The sequence below is a fragment of the Lytechinus pictus genome, chromosome 14 (genome assembly GCF_037042905.1).
Source record: "Lytechinus pictus isolate F3 Inbred chromosome 14, Lp3.0, whole genome shotgun sequence".
Classification (NCBI taxonomy): domain Eukaryota; kingdom Metazoa; phylum Echinodermata; class Echinoidea; order Temnopleuroida; family Toxopneustidae; genus Lytechinus; species Lytechinus pictus.
In genome coordinates, this window is record NC_087258.1 from 4749488 (window position 1) to 4769136 (window position 19649).

The 19649-nt window shown below is 35.4% G+C and overlaps 2 protein-coding genes and 1 non-coding gene across 3 annotated transcripts in view; 1 reads left to right on the plus strand and 2 right to left on the minus strand.

The window, feature by feature from the left end:
• Positions 1 to 4422, minus strand: part of LOC129276747 (neuralized-like protein 4) — a 37746-nt gene extending 33324 nt beyond the window's left edge. Inside the window, exon 1 of the mRNA XM_064109233.1 lies at positions 4218 to 4422. Within this exon, the coding sequence (XP_063965303.1) occupies positions 4218 to 4418 (201 nt within the window). The 5' untranslated portion in view covers positions 4419 to 4422. The remainder of the gene's footprint in view (positions 1 to 4217) is intronic.
• A 284-nt stretch (positions 4423 to 4706) lies between these two features.
• TRNAP-UGG (transfer RNA proline (anticodon UGG)) lies at positions 4707 to 4778 on the plus strand. Its single transcript has one exon. It is a non-coding gene; the product is annotated as a tRNA-Pro (tRNA).
• A 4906-nt stretch (positions 4779 to 9684) lies between these two features.
• Positions 9685 to 19187, minus strand: LOC129276011 (inhibitor of growth protein 4-like). Its single transcript, XM_064109358.1, has 8 exons — positions 19068 to 19187; positions 17096 to 17167; positions 16450 to 16616; positions 15360 to 15465; positions 15032 to 15143; positions 13917 to 14061; positions 12728 to 12789; positions 9685 to 12023 (listed from the first exon to the last, which is right to left on the minus strand). Exons 1-8 carry the CDS (start codon positions 19102 to 19104, stop codon positions 11984 to 11986), a joined length of 741 nt encoding a protein of 246 aa, XP_063965428.1. The 5' UTR covers positions 19105 to 19187; the 3' UTR covers positions 9685 to 11983.
• Positions 19188 to 19649: the final 462 nt, after the last annotated feature.

A 19649-nucleotide genomic window follows, 5' to 3' on the forward strand; every position in this document is an offset into this window, starting at 1 on the left:
AAGAATGACAATGAATTCACCTCATCTGATAATCTCCAAAACAGTGGAGGGATCACCTAAGAGAGAGAGAGAGATTAACATGCTTTTAGTTTCAAGCTGTCACTTTAATTTCAGTGTGACTTCAGACACACTAGTTTAGTTTGACCTGAATGCCCTAACTAATTGTGTAAAGTATCCCATCACAGTTCTGAGCAATGTACCAGTATTCCCCAAGGTGTAGGGTTTTTATTGTGCAAACATACATGTATGGTACTGGTCATGCTGGTGGGGTATTCTGTCTGTTCCAGCCCAGATCCCTTTTTTGTGATTTCATCTAAATCTACATGAGAATATTCAGGCACACCTACATGTTTTTCTTAAGTAGCATAGTACACTACGATAGAAAGACAATAAAGAAGCAAAACTCATGACAATTTCTTAAATCATTAATAATATCAGTCTACATTGCATTGCTTATGATTTCATTTTTTCAAATTCCATAACCATGGACATGGTTGAGGGTTCAGACGCCTATACATGTGTAATTTGAGCACATATTATTACGAAGTTGATATTTAATGAAAAATTTCTCACTATTCATACAAAATCAACTAGCATACAAAACATAATGCAAGATCCTAGAGTCACAATCGCTTAATGGACTTATAAAATTGGTCAAGAGTTTCGCTGATATCGTGATCTAAACAATTAAATGGCTGAAAAAGTGTCATAAAAAGTGTCACCTTAATTTGCACATGATAGATTTGCAAAGCTACAAAAGTCAAGCAGACAAAGGAGAGGTATTTGAATCAGATGGAGGAAAAATACTATAAAATTGGATGGTATCACATTTTACATTTGAAGGGGGGGGGGCCATGTCTGCACACCTACACATGTAATGATGATAAATTAAGATTCAACATGGATTTCTTTCTATTTCACAAAATCTTTCAGTTGATAATGTTCCTTATATTCTTATAAGAGTGCTAAATACTTATGAAAATTTGAAAGAAATATATATATATCCATCTCATGTACAGCCGTTCTCGATTGCAATATTTTTCTAACGTTAGTATTGGGCAGATTGACCTTAAAATGTGATTGACGGACTTGCTATGACATTCAGGAACGATTCTATTCTAGCTCTAGACCTACTGTTGGGAAATTTGCTCGAAGTCGGCCAGTGCGAAACTGCATTATATAGCGCCAGCATATTGACCTTGAATTTGAAATCATTTTGAGACTTGTCAATGACACTTCACATGCCATCTCATCTGATGATGCTGTAACCCAGGGAGCTCCGGCCCGCGAAGCAGGCCGGAGCTCAGGAGTCGACCGTGCAAAACGAGGGAGACATGGGACTGGGGTAGATTGGGGTCTCAATAGTAATCTCAATAAAATGTGGAAACAGAAATATGTAGGCGTAGGAAGGTGTAGAAATAAATAAAATCAACACAATTTACGTGATTTTTATATTAAAAGATGGATTTCCTAGGGAAATCCATCTTTGTTTTGGTCAGTCTCTTATACATGTACATATATGACCGGGGGTTCAAGACTCCAATGATGAAGAAGTATATGTCTAAATAGCAAGGCCGCTGAAACTCGATGTTGAGTTTCCCGTCGCCCGCCCACGTTATTAAATTTGGCTCGCGTTTGAAAATCAAATTCTGAAAATAATTCATTATTTTACTATTTTGACATAGATCTAGATTCAAAACTGATATAAAACATTTATATAAGCTTTTCACTCACACAATTATTTGTATATCTTGTAAATACCTGTAAATCTTTTTTTTTTCTTGTGAATGGAATGACACTGCATGCTCAACCATAGTCAAACTCGTAGAATCAACCCAGCCATGGCCATGCAGCAATGTGCCCGTGCCGCGCTCCAGCAAGTATGCACGAAGATTTACATGGTCAGTACGTGTTTTGAACAAATCACGCATGCAACAGCGATAGTACGCATGTACGTACATGTACGATACGTGTACGGTGCAGGCAGAATCTCGATATTGTCTATTGATAAAATATACATGGATTTATTCATGTTTAGATCCATGTTTGTCTGATTTAAATTTCCTATTTCATTTATTGTACTATACTTACAATACTTTAAATACAAAATGCCAAAAATCTAATTTATTTCTCAGTGAGAAGGAATATTAAAGGGACATCCAAGCAAAGAATCTGTGTTGTGTATTAATATGTGACGTATCCCCTACCACTACCAAGATCTACCTTAGATCTACAATTATGAAACAGCAATACAATCCACTCCATTTCAAACATAACTCAAATGAAGATATAAACAGTGTATATGTCGAGATATTACATATTTATTGAGTGTATTGCAGAAAATGTCCAAATTAAGAAATAAAAGTGCGTTAAAAGGTATTACAAAAGGTCAAACTTTCATCTTCTGGAAAATAATGAAATCGGTTCCTCATTATGAGCTGGAAAATATGGGACGGGAAACTCAACATCGAGTTTCAATGGCCTTTAAAACATCATCATGGACATGGAGTCCTCAAGACTACCCCAGTCTCATGTATCCCTTGTTTTGCACGGTCGACTCCTGGGCTCCGGCCCGCAAAGCGGGTCGGAGCTCCCTGGGTTAATGATGCTGGGGACATTATTTTTCTTGAAGTCGGTCGGTGCGGTGCCCAACTGCGTACGATGATACGGTAGGATGGGGGGTCGGGTGTCCGCCTGTCCGGACACTTTTTTTTGAAGCCTTCTTTTTTGTCTTTGGTCTTTGGATTACAGTAAAAATGTGAATTAAATAGTTGTAATCATCTTCTATTTTGTTCTCCATAATATATTTCCTCACATTTTATACTAAAAATTGATGAAACTTCGCTTGTAAAGTTTTCCAAATGGCAAATGACTTTCTAAAATTGATCGTCCGGACACACATCCATAACCTGTCCGGACACACCCATGGCTACATCTCAGCCGCCGACTACAGAATAATTGAAGGCACGGCGCATTCAACAAATAACGTTATTTTCTGAAAAATGAATACGAGGACTTACAGAATGAAGTCCTCCTAGGCCTAGTAGAAAGTTACTTAACGATGTGAAGTCAATTCCTCATAATTTGATGAATATCCCTCAAAATGCGTCATTTAAGCGTTGATTTTTCTTCTCGTTGACAAAATACGAAAGCCACCTTTCTAGCTCTCAAATTTTTCGTCTAATGAGCGAAAGAGGGCGCGCGATTTATCTTCATATCAAAGACACTACAAGGGAAAGACTAGACACAAAAATTATCTTACACGTAAATCGATGCAAAGCGTTACGCAAAGTTGGCAAAGTGTTCAATCTTTTTACTGTAAAGACTTTGGTGGAACGTTAATTGACAAACGAACGGTAGCACTTGCGGGGCTTTGTTCAAGGTACATAGAATTTTCTATATTTTTTGTTAAATTTGTCATCGTTTTGAATATTTTCCAAAAAGTATTATCGTCAGCAAAAATAATAAAAAAGTATGTTTTTTAAGTTATTGCATTTATTGGGGTCTCTATTTTATCAAACAATTATTGGAATTGCGCATACAATGAATCATGAATCTAGTTTAAAAAAAACCACCAAGCTGAATTAAGGTTGTGAACTGTATTAGCGCCACCAACGACCTTCTTTTTCATTTCCGTGGAAGAGACGTGCGAAGCCACTTTCCAGGCATAGGTAAGCGATTGTGCTCTTTTTTGTGTTCTTTTAAATAAAAAAAATATGTTAAAAATTGAAAATGGAACGCTTTATACCAGAAAAAGCCCTGGTGAGTAGCGGAGTGGGTTTCGGCTAACATCATTCACGTTATGATGCGATGTTAACGACAACTCTAAAATCCACTACAAAAACACGGTGGTTGTGCGAGGTTCGTATAGCAAATGATATTTACCTCGCAATACGTGACTAGACTAGTGTGAGTGGTCCGGACACAACAACTGGATATAAAGCGCGCCGGTTAAGGGTCGAGCAGATTAGATAATTTGGGAATAAATTTGAACAAAAGTTTTTAGGTGAAATTAATTTGTTAACATTGCCAGATGCGAAAGTGCAATAGCGCCCAATTGGTCACGGCCCTGCCCCTGCCATCGGGATCATTGACAATGCACCATCGTCCCCGGAGCGGAGTTCGTAGCGTACCGTACGGAGCCCGGCTGTGAAACTGCCACTGTTCCGAATGGAGGCTCGATCCAAGCGATCTCGAGATCTTTATTGGTTACTCACCTTCTCATCAATTCTGACTTCATAAATCTCATCGTCTTTCAGAGGTCTCTTGCTAAATACTAGCCCGTTATTGAATTCTTGTCTGGAGTCATTTCGTCTTGCTGTTTTGTCGTCATCACTCAATGAAATTAAGGATCCACATTTGTTGTGAAATGGATGGATTCTCCGATGGCTCGCCATGTTTTCACCGGCGATATCCATGATGAATATTCATGAGTAAGGGCTGGGTTCGGCCATTTGAATATAATAAATGTAATAATAAGGGAGTCCATAAACACCTTTCATTGAAAATTTTATCGTGTTGTCGAATTTCTTAGTTTTCAAAAAATTGAGGAAATACTTGAATTTGAAGCATGATTATCTGATCATTGAACAATTTTGATTGAATAATTTCAGAATCCTATCGAAAAATGGACTAGTCCAATATCACAACGAACATGGCCAAGCATGTCCTATATAATTTATAAATCTCCACCCTTCATCAGCTGAGGCTTGTTGGTCTAGTGGCATGATTCTCGCTTTGGGTGCGAGAGGCCCCGGGTTCGATTCCCGGACAAGCCCCGTGATCTTTTTTTTCTCTCCAATGATTTTACATGTAAGTAAAATGTATTGCTGTACACATGCATGACCAAATTATTTCCAAACACCCCCTAAACAAGTTTTTTTCAGTGTGCAAAATAACCCCCTAGACAAGTGTTTCGCGAGCTTCATTTACACATTTTGGCCCCTAAACAAGTTGTCGCCAGAAATAATGACCCCTAAACAAGTTTTATCTACTTAAACAAAACTATATTCATGGGTATTGCATGCCCCCCGATTGTGGTATTTTAACCAAAGACGTCTTTGGTTCTTCCTGATTGTGGTATTTTAACCAGACGTCTTTGGTTAAAATACCACAATCGGGAAGAACCTGAACACTTTTCAGAAACGAGGAGGAAAAAGCTTGGAAAAAAAAACATGTTTCAGTTTACAAAATACAGTACACTGCAAAACATCTACAAATTGCTCTTGTTTACCGTTATAATTATATTCAGTTCATATTAATTTCAGGCTAGAGTTTTGTGATCAGTAGTAGTAAAGACAATAGGCAAGTAGCAATAGTAAAGTAGTAGTAGAAGTAATTTTATTCAAAGAAAACAAAATAAGACAAGGGGGATTCAGGTATATAGCTCATTTTAATGAGAACATCAACATTAATATAAATCCTCCGACCATACATTTTTTTTTATTCTCTTCTGTGCACACAACAGGCTAATAAAACCCTTAGAACAAGATATCTGCATGAAAGCAGAAAATATGATTAACAAAACAGATAAAATTTTGTAATATACTGGATGAATATTAAAAAACGATTATAGAAATTCAATTTTAATCATTATGATTAGTATATGCATACTTTATCAATATCGAGAAAACTCTATTACCGGTACTTGATTTGTATACAAATACCCCCCCCCCCCCCAAGTGCTTTCTCCATTTTATGACCATATGAAAATATTACTTATATCTCATTACCAGTATTCCAAGTTGGTTAGTAAAAAATCTTAACCTCGTTTAAAAAATATAGACAATTGGAAAAAATTGAAGTTAATGGTGATCAAAATTGATCCAATTCCAAAAAAGCAGTCACTAATCTATCTAGATTTTAATTTTCATGATTTCCAGTATTTTCTGACATTAATCACGGTGGGCTACTCTGGAGTAACAAATTAACTTAAAGGAGAATGAAACTCTTGGAGCAAGTTAGCTTTTGTGAAAGCAGAAAAATCAAAGAATAAGATCAACAAAAGTTTGAGTTAAATAGGACTAGCAATAGAAGAGTTATGAGCATTTGAATGTCGAGATCACTAATGCTATGGAGATCCTCCCATTGGCAATGCGACCAAGATCTATTATGTCACAGATGAACAACTCTCCCCTTTTGGACACTGAAAATATACCCCAAAACATCTCTTTTTACTCATTCTAATCATATGACAAACGATTCATCAATGATATAATGTTGTGAAACCTCTGTACTTGTCCTCTCATAAAGAGAACACCTCACCTTGTGATAGACTCCATAAAAGTGAAAATATAAGTGAAATAAGTACTAAAGTAATGAGGGAGTTGTACGTGTGTGACATCACAGATCTTGGTCGCATTGCCAATAGGAGGATCTACATGGCATTAGTGATCTCAATATTCAAATGCTCATAACTTTCTTATTATTCATTCAATCTTCCTCAAACTTTCAACAATATGTTTCTTTGATTTGTCTCTTTGATGTGGATTCAGCTGGTTTCAAGGGTTTCATTCTCCTTTAATTTCTCTATCCTATGCACACATTCCAGGGCCCAATAAAATTCAAGATACAAGCAATTGTGCAATTAATTATAACTTTAGTCTTTTGTAAACCACATTACAAGCAGGGGTGTGAGTGGTCACAAATAAAAAGATCTGAAAAATGCTGAAGAGTGTTGAAAAAGTCTGAAATAGAAAGAGCTCCCATACTTTTTGTACAGAGGAAGGCCAAAAATAAGCTGAAATTAAGCTGAAAATCAAAACAAAAAAATCTGAAATCAGATAAAAATCTGAACTCTCACACCCCTGATTACAAGTTAATATCAATTGTAGATTTTAATTGTACTGATTTCAATCAGGGCACTGATATGACATGGTTAATATCTTTGGTCCAAAACCTGTTCAATCCAACTGGATAGTTGGGATTCCTGCTATGATTATTATTATTTTCCTGAAGGCCAATCCCATAAAATAATCAATCCATTTGTAAATCTGACCCCAGGGAATAAATTTCCTGGTATCGCATCGCAATTTGCTCCATTTTTGAAAGACTGCTATGCATAAAGTCTTTTGTATAGCATATTTTTACATAGAACTGTACATTACTTAGTTGAGAGCTTTTCTCTTCTGACCAAAAATGCTATTCAAATTTGTAAAGCAAAATTATTCCCTGGACCCCAATTTTTGTTCAATTCTCACTTCATTTCAATGAAGTGTCAAGTCTCTGATATTTGTTCATTGTATTTTCATGTACCCTCTGAGATGAGATAAATTAGTGTTATGAATAAATGCAACACTTTCAGTCTAATATAGACTTACAAAGTTACAACGAATTACATTTCATGTCATAAAAAAATTGATTGCATGTTTTGCATTACAAGACTATGGTTTCCTAACATATTCAATATATTTTTAATGGTTTTTGGCAAATCTACAAAAAGAAATCTAGGACAAATCAGTTAAACTTTAAAAATGACATGTATAACAAGGCTATATGTAGTTTTCAAGATGTCTGACATGATTAATTTACACACTCTCAGGACAATCAAACCCAATTAACCCTAAACACAGTGTTTCCACTTTGAAGGAAATTCCCGAATTCTGGATCACTTTCAGGTAATTTTCGGGAAATGAAAAAATTCTTGGAAATCAGAAAATTAAACTTCCATTAAACGTAACAACTTTCAATATTCATGTTATATAATTCAAAGAATTGTTTGCCTCATTCATAGCTCAAAATTTTCTGCTCGCTCTCCGCGCTTGCATTTTGTTGCTACCGTACTTGTAAAAAGTGCATTCAACAAAAAAGGTTGAATTCCTTGATTTCGGTCACTTGGACCAAGTTCAGGCTCGCTTTCTTATTGTCCAATTTTGGTTGAAAAATAAAATTTGAAAATTCCAGGAAATGTCTATGAATTTCAGGAAATTTGAGATTCAGTTTCGGGAAATTTGTTTTTGATCTGTGGAAACACTGCCTTAACATAGCAACCAATAGTACACATAAATACAGAAAAGCTTAAAGATAAATGCCAGTTATGGTAACGGTTTCAAAATGAGTTCATAGGCATCCAATAAAATGACAACCCAAGTGTTTGGCTATATGAATATAATTAAAAAAATATGTGCCAAAGGATTCCGGAAATAATTGTGTTATTGTTGAGAATTTTGCAAAGCATTGTCTATTACCAAAAAAGTACCGGTAATCATACACAGTCCCATGTGTGCTTATCTGTTCATGATTCTACAGACTTCAGTTAATGTAACTGCACCAGATCTAGATCTACAATGATTTAGTTACAATTATTTTACAGACTTTCTCATGAGATCAGTGATTACTGCAACTGCTTTAATTTATCTTTTAAGACCTGTGATATGTCATCTTGTGTAAGGAGTTACATAGGAATCTAATCGATGATTGTAAATCCATGTGCAATCAATTGCACATACTCTGAAAAGAGGGTAATATTCAGGCCAGGGTGAGGTCACAACTTCATGTTCTTATGAACAAATATGATGAGTATACATGTAATCATATAAAGTGATTTCTAACCATTACCTCATGTATAGCTATAATACCATTCACATAATAGGTTTGAAAAATACAAGTTTTTATACAAAAAGGGGAACAAAGGTTTGGTTGGAATGCTTAAAACAAACAAAATATCAATTACAAAGCTTTTCATAAATGGCCAAATCTGCATTCTACACGGGCTGTGTAGAATAACCACCTTCGATTGAATAAAGAAGATGAAATAAAACCTAGCATTCAATGAAAGTTTTAACCAAAAATTCTAGCTTAATTTAGTCTTTAAGTTACCTTGGTTAGAGTTAGAGTAACTTTGAAAATTCCAACCTTGTAGAACAAATTTGATCATAATTATACAAGAGTACATTGCATCAAAATATTCAAAGTAAACAAGTAGTCATTATTTAAAATCCTAAAAATGAACTCTAAGTATATTCTAAGATAAGTGATTATCAACAATGGTAGGGAAAAGCATCATTAAAAATATGTAAACATGATAATTTAAAGGAGAATGAAACCCTTGAAACCAGCTGAATCCACATCAAAGAGAAAAACCAAAGAAACATATAGTTGAAAGTTTGAGGAAGATTGAATGAATAATAAGAAAGTTATGAGCATTTGAATGTCGAGATCACTAATGCCATGTAGATCCTTGCATTGGCAATGCGACCAAGATCTGTGATGTCACACACATACAACTCCCTCATTACTTTAGTACTTATTTCACTTATATTCTCACTTTTAGAGTCTATCACAAGGTGAGGTGTTCTCTTTATGAGAGGACAAGTACAGAGGTTTCACAACATTATATCATTGATGAATCGTTTGTCATATGATTAGAATGAGCAAAAAGAGATGTTTTGGGGTATATTTTCAGTGTCCAAAAGGGGAGAGTTGTTCATCTGTGACATCATAGATCTTGGTCGCATTGCCAATAGGAGGATCTCCATAGCATTAGTGATCTCGACATTCAAATGCTCATAACTCTTCTATTGCTAGTCCTATTTCACTCAAACTTTTGTTGATCTTATTCTTTGATTTTTCTGCTTTCACAAAAGCTAACTTGCTCCAAGAGTTTCATACTCCTTTAACCTTCTTCCCTAAAGGCAAGCACACATAGAAATCAATTGACAAAGTACCATCAAATATGAAGAAAATGGGATACAATTCTGAATCCATACTTCACAATGAACTCAAGTTGACATTAAAAAAAATGCAAAAATGATAACAGGGAAAATATCACCTAGACCTGTGCCAGCCACATCAAAATTTGTTAGCGCTGTAACAGAGGTCCCTGTTACAACCGGCAATGCTGCAACAATGTCCATTGTCAAACCTCAATTGAATCTTGGAATGATTGACATCAAAATCTGAGAGATGTGACTGGGCCTACTGCTAGTGCTCTGTCAATAGCGCTAACAATGATTCTATGCGGCTTGTACAGGTAATAAGTTTTCATTATCATAATAGTGTAAGACTTGTGTGCCAAAGTGATTATAACACCCAGTCAGCATTAAATCCAGTGGACAAAATAAATATTTGTCAACTTTCTCAATTTTTATAGTAAAAAATTCTAGATTATTAAGTGTATCTTTTACAGAATAAACTTCCTGTTTGACTTTTTTCCTACTCTGAATAGCAAAACATCTGTTAACTTTGGATATAAGCCATCAACTAAAAGATGCAATTTTTAAAAAGCTTGTTCACAATTCTAAATAAATATTATGCCACTTTAATATGCAGTTGTCACTAATGGTACATCTTCTATTTAAAGAACTGTAAAAACATATAGAAATACTTCCTCTTGACTGCAATAGAAATACTGACATCTGACCTAAACCATTTTTTTTCCTTTGAAATCTCCTTTTTTTTAATCCTCTATTTTCGTTTTTCTTTCCAATATAATACTAAAAGAATCACTATCCCTTTACATACAAAAATGCATTCCTGTGTCATGAAAGCTTCCCAATTATATCAAAGCACTCCCCATAAATAATCACATCGATTCCTATACGAGTATACGTGCAAAATAACCTACTTTTCTTTGGTATACATTAAAGTGTTTTTTCTGAAAATGGATTCATTCCAATGATCTTTGTGAGTCAGTCCTCATGAAAACTCACTTTCAATAATGTTCACAAGCTTGTTTTAATGTCACAAACAACCAAGTCTGCATAACAAAACCTGGAAGTTGATAACTTTGGGGTGTAGGCAAAGTGATATTACAATCCACTACAATGTATGTTGTGCATAAGATTTTTGAATTCTGATACATCAATACAACTTCCATACACAACCTGCATAAATTCACCAATAATGCCCTTTTAACATATAATAAGGAACATTGCGGTGCAGGCAAACAGTAATATAACCAATTACAGTGTGTTGTGTATAGGAAACTCTTATTCATCAATACAATTTCAATGCATAACATTTATTTGTATAAATTCACCAACATTGTTTTTGGATAGTTGGGATCTTCGCAGTGCAGGCAAACAGTAATATAATCAACTACAGTGTGTGCTGTGTACCATAAAAAAACTCTGCGACATCATTGCAACTCCCATGCATAACCCTTTTTCTGACAATCTATCTCGCACCGTGGGTTTCATCATTCTTGAAACGTGCAGCTTGCATAGACTATTTGTATGGCTTGTTAGGATACTAATAAGCTATATCAAAGGCTTGTTCAGACATGGCGCAACAACGCTCAGCAACACTCAACATCACTTAAAAAAAACACTCAGCAACATTGCTCAATAACAATTGCTCAGCAACATCACTCAGCAATAATGCTCAGCAACAACCCGTAGCATTATCAACATTAATTTGGAATGCAAATGCTATCGGAAAACGTCTCACAAACATAGGAGACGTTTTTCAATTTCTTAAAATTTCAAGCAAATAAATTCTGCACAAAGTAGATGACAGTATAAGGTTTTTTCTGTTTAAGTAACTCCTGTAGGAACTCAGCAACACAGCTTTCCACCGTATCAACCCCAAGCTGGTAAACCAATTGCATAGGATACATTTTACAGAGATTTCTCTGTCATAGTGGCTTAACTTGTAAATGACAGAAATTACTCTCGGGCCTTTTTAAAATCAAAGTTGAGATAATGCCTAAGCGTGGAACTCACAACATCACAATGACCATTAGACCTATAATTCTGAAACTTTGGGCAATTTCTTTTATTTTTCATTTTCATTTTTTTCTTATTAATCTTTTTTTTTTGGGGGGGGGGGGATGGGGAGGGCATAATGCTGATTTGAATGTGTCTGAAGACCGCAAAAAATGTTGCTGAGACTTGCTGTGCCATGTCTGAAATAAGACTTCACTTAAACAATAATAATATTTTGCTAATAAGCCTCAATAATTAATCTTTGTCTATTTACAAAATATGTACAGATGTGAAAATGGAAAACATTATCATAATAAATAAGGATATTGCAGCTGGTGTTATTTCTTTTTCTTCTCCGGTGAACACTTCGGACAGAACCTGTAAATGGTAATAAAAGATGAATATGAAAATAAAAATGACAGTATCTGGAAACTGATTTACACATTATTTGATAAAATAAATTCCATTTCACAGCTTGGGAAATAATAAGACCAAAATGTATGGGAGTTTAGAAGGAAAGTGGTCTCATAATTATCCCCAAAATATGTAAGAGGAGTAAATTCTTTCTAAATAAAAATAATATGTATATTTCAAATGTTGTTGTAAATGTGCCAATTCAATATTGAATCTGTGTACCTACTGAACATAATGACAATCCCGTTTGTTTATTTTGAACAAAGGTATAACCTAACACACGACTTAAAATGGGAATTTGAATGATGTGACACTATTTTAACGCTAGATGCTCCATCTTTCAAAGTCTGAGTATTTAAATCAATGAGAACCACATTGAAATGATGGTGACTTTATATCCTAACCAGATACCATCCATACACAAGAACTTACAAGTGTTGTAACATCTTTATCTAAAATTTTGAAGAAAGCTATAAAAAAAAGGCTTGATTAGAATTATGAATCAAGTAGCATCCTTCTTTTGCATAAAAAGAGTTGTCTAAAGGAATTAAGAGTCTTTCCAAAAAAAATTTTTTTTTTCTTAATAAGATGCCCTCACAATTTTTAAATTCTAAGATACAAGGATCTATCACCCTACTGATATATATAAAATATTTTTTGTGACTCACCATTTTCCTTTTGGTTTTGTGACGAGACCAACACATGCAAAATGGAACCATTCTATCGGACACTGGAAACAAAGAACAGACATAGAGAAACATTTCAGCAATAAATTGTGAACAGCAAATAAAAATAGAAAGGGGGTCCTTAACCTTTCTGACATTTTGCTGAACCTGTCTGACATTTTGCATTATATCCTGCATACTAAGAACATTGTTATTGGTCACTCAATGTGATGGAACTATGTTCCACTGATCACTTCAGCAAAAGAAGACATTACACGTTAAAAATTATTTTAAGTACGCGCAAAATAATGAGGTCATTGCCACTTGATATTTTGTTAGCGTTAGACTCGTTAAAAGGTGACATTTCAATTCTGATCAATTTGCGGTTGATAATCACTGTCGAATGGCCTGTAATGATGTTAATGCCACCACTGTCTGAAAAGGAGCATGTCTGTCTCTTTTCTGCTTGGTATACACCTGTCATTTGTTTGAACCCCCCCCCTAGGGAAAGGTGCATCATGGTTGGGCCATTTGCATCATATAAGTGACACAGGACGCAATCATTGTAAGCATCAACGTCAGTCACTTTACCTTGGTGCGTCAAAATCCAAAGATGGTACATCATAAATTTGATGAGGGTGTCTGTCATAGTCTGCAAATATCCATCAGTGATAAGACGCACACGTGCATCACGATATAGTATACAAATAATGCACGTAAGCGAGTGCATGCAGGGCCGAATAATGAACGATGTGCGAGAAGAGCCAATGGATATACCGCACCGAGGTCCGCAGGACCGAGTGCGGTATTTCCATTTGGCGAGTCGAGCACAGAGTTCATTATTTAGGTCCTCTATGCACAAGAATGCGTGCATTGTTTGTTTTATACAACCCCTCTCCTCCCCCATGTTACTGAGTTACCCTGAATGCTGTATTTGATCTAAATTCTAGATAATTCCAGACCTCGTACTATCCTGCACTCTGACGTCAGAGTGCAGGATAGTACTTTTGGTATGACGTCAGAGTGCAGGATAGTGCATTTTGGATGCAATAGTGCGATTCGCTGAATATCATTTGATCCGATTTGGACCAATCAGATTACAAAATCCAACGCACGTTAGACAAGTGAAGCACCATTCCCAGGGGTCATAGAAATGACATACGTATAATAGAGACATTGTTTGAATACTCACATCTGGATTATCGCAGCCTATCATCTCGCCATAGGAAACTTGGTGGCATAAGCAATACGTGGGTTCGTTGGGGTCGACAGGCATGTCTAGGACATCTGAAGGTGAGTTGATAACTGATGGTAACGTGAGGATGGGTGTTACAACACTGCAAAGATGAAGCAAATTAAATGTATAAGAAATGTCACATAATAATAATAATGCAAAAATTTAATCAAGTCTACTATATTTACGATTAAAGTGGAGTGTAGTTGGGTCCCTGCCACCCCTCCCTGCAAACATTAGTGCAACTAATTTTGTCTGAAGGAGAGCAGCAATAGACGTTCTACTTTGATCGATGAACAGGCTTAGTCCGACAACATCGTTGGAGTAAACTAAACTAAACTAATTTCACTCCCTGGTACATCTTATAATGTAATGCTGTGAGAAACCCGATTTCAGGTAAATTTTGTGTTAATCCCAAGTCAATCTCAACTCAGTCTCGTAATTGACTGATCCAGGCAAAAAAAAAAAATTATTTTCAGGAGCTACTTTTCACAACCTACTGCTTTAAACTCCAATTTTGGATAAGCTTTAACATTGCAGTAAATGTAGATTTTCGGGGGCTCTTTTTTTATTTTCCAGAGCTCTTTTGAGCATTTCGGGGGCAAATTCACCCCGAGCCCCCGTGTATTTTTTTCCCTGGACTGATCGGATGAAAATTGATTCACAATAGCTTGATTTGATCTACCAAATGCAAGTTTCAATTTCAAATTGAAATTTGAAATCCATCGCAAATCAGATTTTTACAACATTCCCTGAATCGCTAAACAAATCAGTTGGTAACTTCTTCTTATTTTCCCTTCATGTCATTGCGTAAAAATGGTTCTCTATTGGCAGAAAATACGATAGAACTGATCAAACTATTCATATTTTTGTCTTCTCTGAACTGCATCAAATTGCCAGAATCGAAATGACATGCAGGCAAGAATGTGGACGCTGCTTTTCTGTATCGATAATTTGTGCTAGTTATCGATGTTTTATATTTTGCAAATTTTGTATGTTGCAGTAAATTCCTTATGTTCTATTTGGGTAAAAAAATGAGACAAATATTGGTTCTATCTTGATTCAAAACTTACGGTTCTACTGCAGTAGTCTTCATCTTCTTTCTTGATGTCTTTGGTGTTTCATCATCAGACGATCTTCCAGCTTTTTTCAACTTCTTCGCTGTTTTTTCAGTTCCTTTCTTTTCTACAGAATGACAGCAGATAAATATATTTTATCAAACAATAACACTTTTTCCTGTGCTTTCATTAAAATTTAGATAAACATCCATGAAAAGAGAACTTGTATTGAATTCTATTTAATCTAATTTTCAGGCAAATTTCATATTAGAGATCAAAGTAAATGTAAAACTTTATGAAAGCCTTCTATAATTAATATGATCAAGAATGTGAAAGATCTTACTTTTTTCTCTTCCTTCTATGGGCGTGGCTTGTTCTAGTGTTCTCTCTTTGAGCTCCTGTTCAAACCTCGCCAAGTCTGCGTCTAACCGTCGTATATGCTTGTCAACCTAGAAAAAAGGGATATTGGATAGTTAATACGCAAATTTGCTAGATAGATTTCAGAAATAATGCTTAACAGCATCCGCTGTAAAATGCAAAAACAGGGTTTTTCATAAAGATTTCACCAAAGAAAAGAAAAAAATCTACCGTTATAAGCTACTGAAACTCAGCAATACAAGTGGCCATGAGATATCAAAAAAAAATTTAACCACTTCAAAATCTAGTTGAATTTTGTAATCATTCCACTCCAGCTTTAAAGCTAGCTGTCCACATCCTTCAAAACTGCTGATTTACAATTTTCATCTCAAAATTATAGCACTTGTAGTTAAAATTGGCACAGGTTTCACAAATGAAATCCATACACAATGGCTAGATGAAAATGGATTGACATTAAACAATGACCTGAGCTGCCCCATGGGATGCCAGAAATGGTTAAAAATTCCTTAGAGGTAAAGTTCACCCCGGAAATTTTTTTATTTGAATAAATAGAGAAAAATCTAACTAGCACAACGCTGAAAATTTCATCAAAATGGGATGTAAAACAAGAAAGTTATGACATTTTAAAATTTGGCTTACTTTTAGATACACAATTCAGTGACATGCAAATAAGACAGTCAATGATTTCCCTCACTATTTCTTTTGTTTTTTATTGTTTGAATTGTACAATATTTCTTTTTTTTATACAGATTTGACAATAAGGATCAACCTGACTGAACCATATGGTATAAATCAATTCTAATTCCACATGTTCAGGAAGGAATTACTGTTTCACTTGACAATAAGATTAGAATATTTCATATAATGAAATACAAAACAGTGAGTGGATGATGTCATCAGTCTGCTCATTTGCATACAGACCAGGATGTGCATATTTTGTGAAATTTAGCAAAATTTTAAAATGTCATAACTTTCTTATTTAATAAAGTTAGTTTTCTCTTATGTCTTGGTATGAATCAAGTGAACTTAATTAATGCAAGAAGCTATTCTCTCACCATTTCATATGTCTGCATAGCAAGCTGTACTTTGTCGTCGCCATATTCCCTACTTTTTGTGAAAGAGTGATTTATCTTCTTTAATCTCTCAGCTCTCTGTTCTGGCTTCAGATCCCTGACATTCTTCAAGTAGTTCACCGTATCCTCGTCTATACTCTTGGCAAGTTCTGGAGAAAAATTGAGCACATAAAGAGGCATATCACACAAATGGGCTTGTGACATCATCACAAACTCAATGCATGCCATTTTGCAAAGAATACCAACTTAGAAATTCCAGATCTTTGTTGGTTTTTATCTCATCTCAATCAAATTATCAATATCATTGATTATCAGTATTATTATGCACATGGACTTCTATACTTTCCAAATCCAACAATTGCCTATAGATGCTAAACACAAAGATCATTACTTCTTCACGGATGCTTTATGATGAATTTCTCTGCCAGTGATTCCATACATTTCTGAATCTTCATAACCCTGACTCTCTTACATAAAGCTTAGCAATTGAATGTGGGTCTGGCTCTTAAGTTTGATCATATTACACAAATACAACAATCGTAGAAATCATCATGATTAGTCACCCAGTTTTATGATACGGGGGGGGGGGGGGCACATTTGGATGTAATTAAGCTTCCTTCTTTAATACCTTGTGTTCTCTGGTCCAAATCTCTCATCAGTGTGAAGTTCCTTTGAAGCTCAAAAGGAAGATTTTCAATACCTGGAAGAAAAAAAAACAAATAAATTGTGATATATACGGTATTACGGTTTACTGTTAAATTCAAGTCACATGGCACAACTTCAAGAAATACAATAACTTAGAGCCACTTAAAGGGTATTATTGATAGTTGAAATGGATACGAATAAGGTGGAGGCATTTTTGGTTCATGCGACCTGCCTCTTTCTCTATTAGACAATAACTGCCAATCTAGTTTGAAACCACTCCTAAATGTAGTTCCAATCAAGCCACCATAAGCAATTTGGTGTTTGGGATAACACACCAATGCTTTAAATGAAGACAAAACGTGTTGTGAACAGCAAGGGTTAGCTACTTGGTGAGCACTTTTTTTAAATATATTTATTTCTTTGCTTTTGAAAAACAAATTTGGTACACAAGTAAAAATTGTTGGTTTGTACAATTAAAGATGGCTCAGATTAGGCTATATCAAAGTTGTATATTTTTGGTAAACTTTGGCCAGTTTCTTACCACAATGTTCTTACAAAGATGCTTGAAATTTCACTTAATTGCAGCCATGACACATGTTTTCAGGGAATAATTTTCCTGGTATCGCAAAATACCCCAATAGTTTGATCTCTTTTTCAATTCTTGCAATTTTCCCCAGGAACTTGTTATGAAAACCAAGGTTTACTTTGACTAGCACACTCAATTAGGGTATTGAAAAGTGAACAAACTTTCCTAGATTTATTGGGTGGAGAAATCCCCAGAAACGAAGATGACCATAGAATCAAAGATGATCCTCATTTTTCGACTGGCACCCCGTTTTGATAGCATATAAGCTTAGTCTGGATAAGTAAAGTCAGGTTTTGGGGACTGCTTTTTTTTTCTTCTCGCCCTGTTGAAAGTGAAACTAACAAGAATTGCCTTATAAACATGCTTGAAAAAAATTTTGAAATAAAATCTACAAAATTTTAATTTTCTTTGTGTGCCCCTCTTTAAAATTTGCCCTTGCAGACTCTTTATTTTTTCAAATTTAAGTTGACAGATCTGAAAAAAAGGCTAAGGAATGCAGGGCCACATGCCGGGGGGGGGGGGGGGGGGACTGAAGCCCCTCAGCCCCCCCACACTTTTTTTTCCAAAAACGTAAAAATTACCACCCAGTCTAACTCTAAGTTCTAGATTCAATTGTGATTTTTTGCATGGTCAGCCCCGGTGCCCCCCCCCCTTCAAAAATGTTCTGCAGCCCCTGGAATGTGAGAAAATTATAGGGCAACAAACCCTCCCCCGAATAAGAGGACATTTTTAAAAATTAATTTCATTTTTTCATTAATTTTTAAATAAAAAGAAAAATCATGAAAATCAATCAATATTGTCTGAATCTGACGTCTGGATTTGCTTCAGCTTTGCTCTTTGAATTTGAATTATACGTTCATCGTGTTTATGAATTCATTTTTCTTTTAATGCTGCAATGCTAAAGCCTAAGGCTAAGCAGCAATAGTCCAGCAGGCACTCGTAGTCGTATTCACACGGGGCAACTCCCCGATGAACGAGGGCTACAGCTCCGTAACACACAATCATGATTCTGCAAGGCCAAGTCAGCTTCAGCCAGGGGCCCCATCGCTCCACACAGCATCAGTGCATAGGCAATAGCCGCACACACAACTTGAACACACGGCGCCCATATCGCTCCATGACTCATTCATTCAGCACAGTTCGTATACAAACATTGTGCAGTATACACGGGCACCGTACACTCGTCTAAAGGAATGCGAACCACCTTCTTGAATACATAATGAGGCACATTTGAGACCAATAAAATCACACTTCTCTTCAATGGACATACAAACAATTCAACCACGCCATATAAGAAAATTCTAAAGTATCAAACCATTCACACATCAAATTCCGTCAAATCCTACAAAAGGCGAAATTTTCCACTTACTGTCGAGGTACTGTTCGAGATAAAGTGCTGTAGCCATGGTTGTCAAATGAGTTCCCGCGTAATAAAATCATGTCGGAGTCGAGTTTATTTCGATGCCGGTGTCACGTGACTGATTAACATTGTGTTTTCGGATTGGCGGCTTGTTCAAAACGTCACGTGCATAATTGCAATAAATCGAGGTCTCAGGATACTTCCGGGTTGTCGATAGAAATATACACGGGAGGTATATATCTACAGAGCTGTTCGTATTTCCTTTCATTTTGTTTTCAAGTTATTTTTAATAATTGATTAATGTAACAGAGATAATTCACTGACATTCAATGAAGATTTTCAGTTTAGGAACGAGGACGAAAACATAAAGTTGGTAAAAGTTCCAAAGTTAAGATAATTCAATCAGGATGAGGAGCTATATATAAGAGGAGGCGGAAACAGAAGAATAGGAATAAGAATAAAAACAAGAATACGATTATAGTAATATGATTATTATAGCATCTTTTTAAAAAAATACATAGGCTTTACTTCAAGTGATTTTTTAACGCAAGATATTTCTTATACCTTGAATATTATGTATGGTTTCACTTT